General features: G+C 48.3%; 1 protein-coding gene across 1 annotated transcript; it reads left to right on the forward strand.

Moving 5' to 3' along the window:
• LOC126621687 (3-hydroxy-3-methylglutaryl-coenzyme A reductase 2-like) lies at nt 1-2,134 on the forward strand. Its single transcript, XM_050290221.1, has 3 exons — nt 1-222; nt 378-527; nt 643-2,134. Exons 1-3 carry the CDS (start codon nt 1-3, stop codon nt 1,777-1,779), a joined length of 1,509 nt encoding a protein of 502 aa, XP_050146178.1. The 3' UTR covers nt 1,780-2,134.
• Nucleotides 2,135-2,384: the final 250 nt, after the last annotated feature.

Genomic DNA, 2,384 nt, shown 5'->3' on the forward strand with positions numbered 1-2,384 from the left:
ATGGTGAACAAGAAGTCGGTGATGGAAGTAATCAGAGCCAGAGCCGCGAGGCCGAACTTCTGCAACAACGACGACAAAGTCGTTTTCGCCGTTCACGGGCCTCCCTCCAGCTCGACAGCCGCTCATCCTCTGTGCAAACCTGTGTCTCCAAACTTACGACCATCAGAGTTTTCGAGTATATCAGCTCACCTGCACTTCTTCCAGGCCCAGGCCTCCCTCCATGTCACAGATCTCCACAGAAAACCTAAAGCTGAACCAACTCACTCTCTCTAGAAATTCGGTTCTCCTGCTCCATAGCTCTCTGCAAGTGCAATGCAAAACCAATTCAAGCTTAAGCTCTCAAATATTTTTTTTGATCCGCATCCGGCTCCTGCAAGACTCGAAACTTATCAGACGAGATCGAGAAAGCCGCTCCGGAGATTCATCAGGTCAAGAGTACTCTGGTTCGAAGAATTGCAGAGCAGATCCAATTGAGGGAAGAAACTGTGGAGGAGTTCGCAGATACTGGTATTGATACGAACAGTCGGGTCTCTGCCGGACCCTCAAACCCGATTCCCTATCCATCCTCTCATCATCAAAATCCTCATCGTCTTTGTCAATCTCTTTCTCTGCCGGATCCGAACCCGAGCCCGTTTGGCATAATCGTCTACAGCTCCACGCCCGACTCGAACACCAATTCGGACCCGTCATTTTCTTCCTCTCTGTCTTCGAATCTCGCGACCAGGCTGCCAAACCGGACTCGATTGCAGCCCAATTCCCCAAATTGCCCCTGTTGCTGCGGCCACCCCCAAAGCTGTTGCACAGAAGGTGTTTGATAAAGAGGTAGTCCTCTCCACTCCCTGCGATTTCACCGCCCAGCCGTTGACGAAGGAAGATGAGGAGGTGGTCAAGTCCGTGGGGGCGGGAACCATCCCTTCCTACTCTCTGGAGTCAAAGCTTGGAGATGGCAGGAGGGCGGCGGCTATCAGGCGCAAGGCACTTCAGAGGATCACAGGAAAGTCTCTGGGTGGTCTGCCATTGGAGGGGTTTGATTACGAGTCAATTTTGGGTCAGTGCTGCGAGATGCCAGTTAGGTATATTCAGATTCCAGTTGGGATTGCTGGGCCTCTTATGCTCGATGGCAGAGAGTTTTCCGTACCAATGGCCACCACCGAAGGTTGCTTGGTTGCCAGCACCAACCGTGGCTTCAAAGCTACCAACTTGTCCGGGGGAGCCACCAGTGTGTTGCTGAGAGACGGGATGACCAGAGCACCTTGTGTGAGGTTCAACTCTGCTAAGAGAGCTGCCGAGTTGAAGTTCTACTTGGAAGAACCCAACGATTATGACACCTTGTCCACGGTTTTCAACAGGTCAAGCAGATTCGGTAGGCTTCAGACAATTAAGTGTGCCATTGTTGGGAAGAACTTGTGCATGAGATTCACCTGCAGCACCGGTGATGCTATGGGGATGAACATGGTCTCCAAAGGTGTGCAAAACGTCTTGGATTTCCTCCAGAACGACTTCCCTGACATGGATGTGATTGGAATTTCCGGCAACTACTGCTCTGACAAGAAGCCCGCTACGGTGAACTGGATTGAAGGCCGCGGAAAATCGGTGGTCTGTGAGGCTGTGATCAAGGGTGATGTGGTGCAAAAGGTGTTGAAAACCAAATTGGATGGGCAGAGAGGAGCCTGGTGGATGCGCAGCTGCTGTGGTGCCTCCCTCGAACTCATCATCACTATGACCTCCAAGATAGCAAAGAACTTCAACGACCGCCGTCAAACGACTAGCCGGTCGTGAAGCTCGAAGCACCATCTTCTCCGTCCTCCTTGCTCCGCTGCCTGCAAATTTCTCTACCCATCATCAACATTTATACAAAAAAGATATATTAAAAAAATATGATGGTGGAGCAAAGCAAAGTGGTGCATCTGGCACCACACGTGAAAAAAGAGGAATGGTGGATCAAAGATGGGGTACAGCCCCATGGCAGATCAAAAGTTTCTGGTGGTGCATGGGCACCATGTGCGAAAAAAAAAAATTGTAAAAAAAAATAATAAATAAATAAATAAATGATGGAACTTGGTGCATCCAGCACCAAAAGAAAAAGAAAAAAACAAAAACAAATAAAAAAACAAATGCATAGAGAGAAATAGAAGGTCCATTTTATTTATTTTTCTGGAAATTTTACATAAATTTGCTATTATACATAAATTAAAAAAAAAAAAAAAAAAAAAAAAACACATCAAATCAAATTTACAAGAGGGGATATTCAAGGACGATCAGGTGGCGCCTCACAACTCGGTAGAGCTCCAGGAAGAGAAGGCGTCGGAGGTTGGCTGTTTGAAGCCTCAGCAGTCGGTACAGCCCCAGAAGACGAAGGTAAATGCTGCTGGAACAAACCCACA

This window comes from Malus sylvestris, chromosome 5 (assembly GCF_916048215.2).
Source record: "Malus sylvestris chromosome 5, drMalSylv7.2, whole genome shotgun sequence".
NCBI classification, from domain to species: domain Eukaryota; kingdom Viridiplantae; phylum Streptophyta; class Magnoliopsida; order Rosales; family Rosaceae; genus Malus; species Malus sylvestris.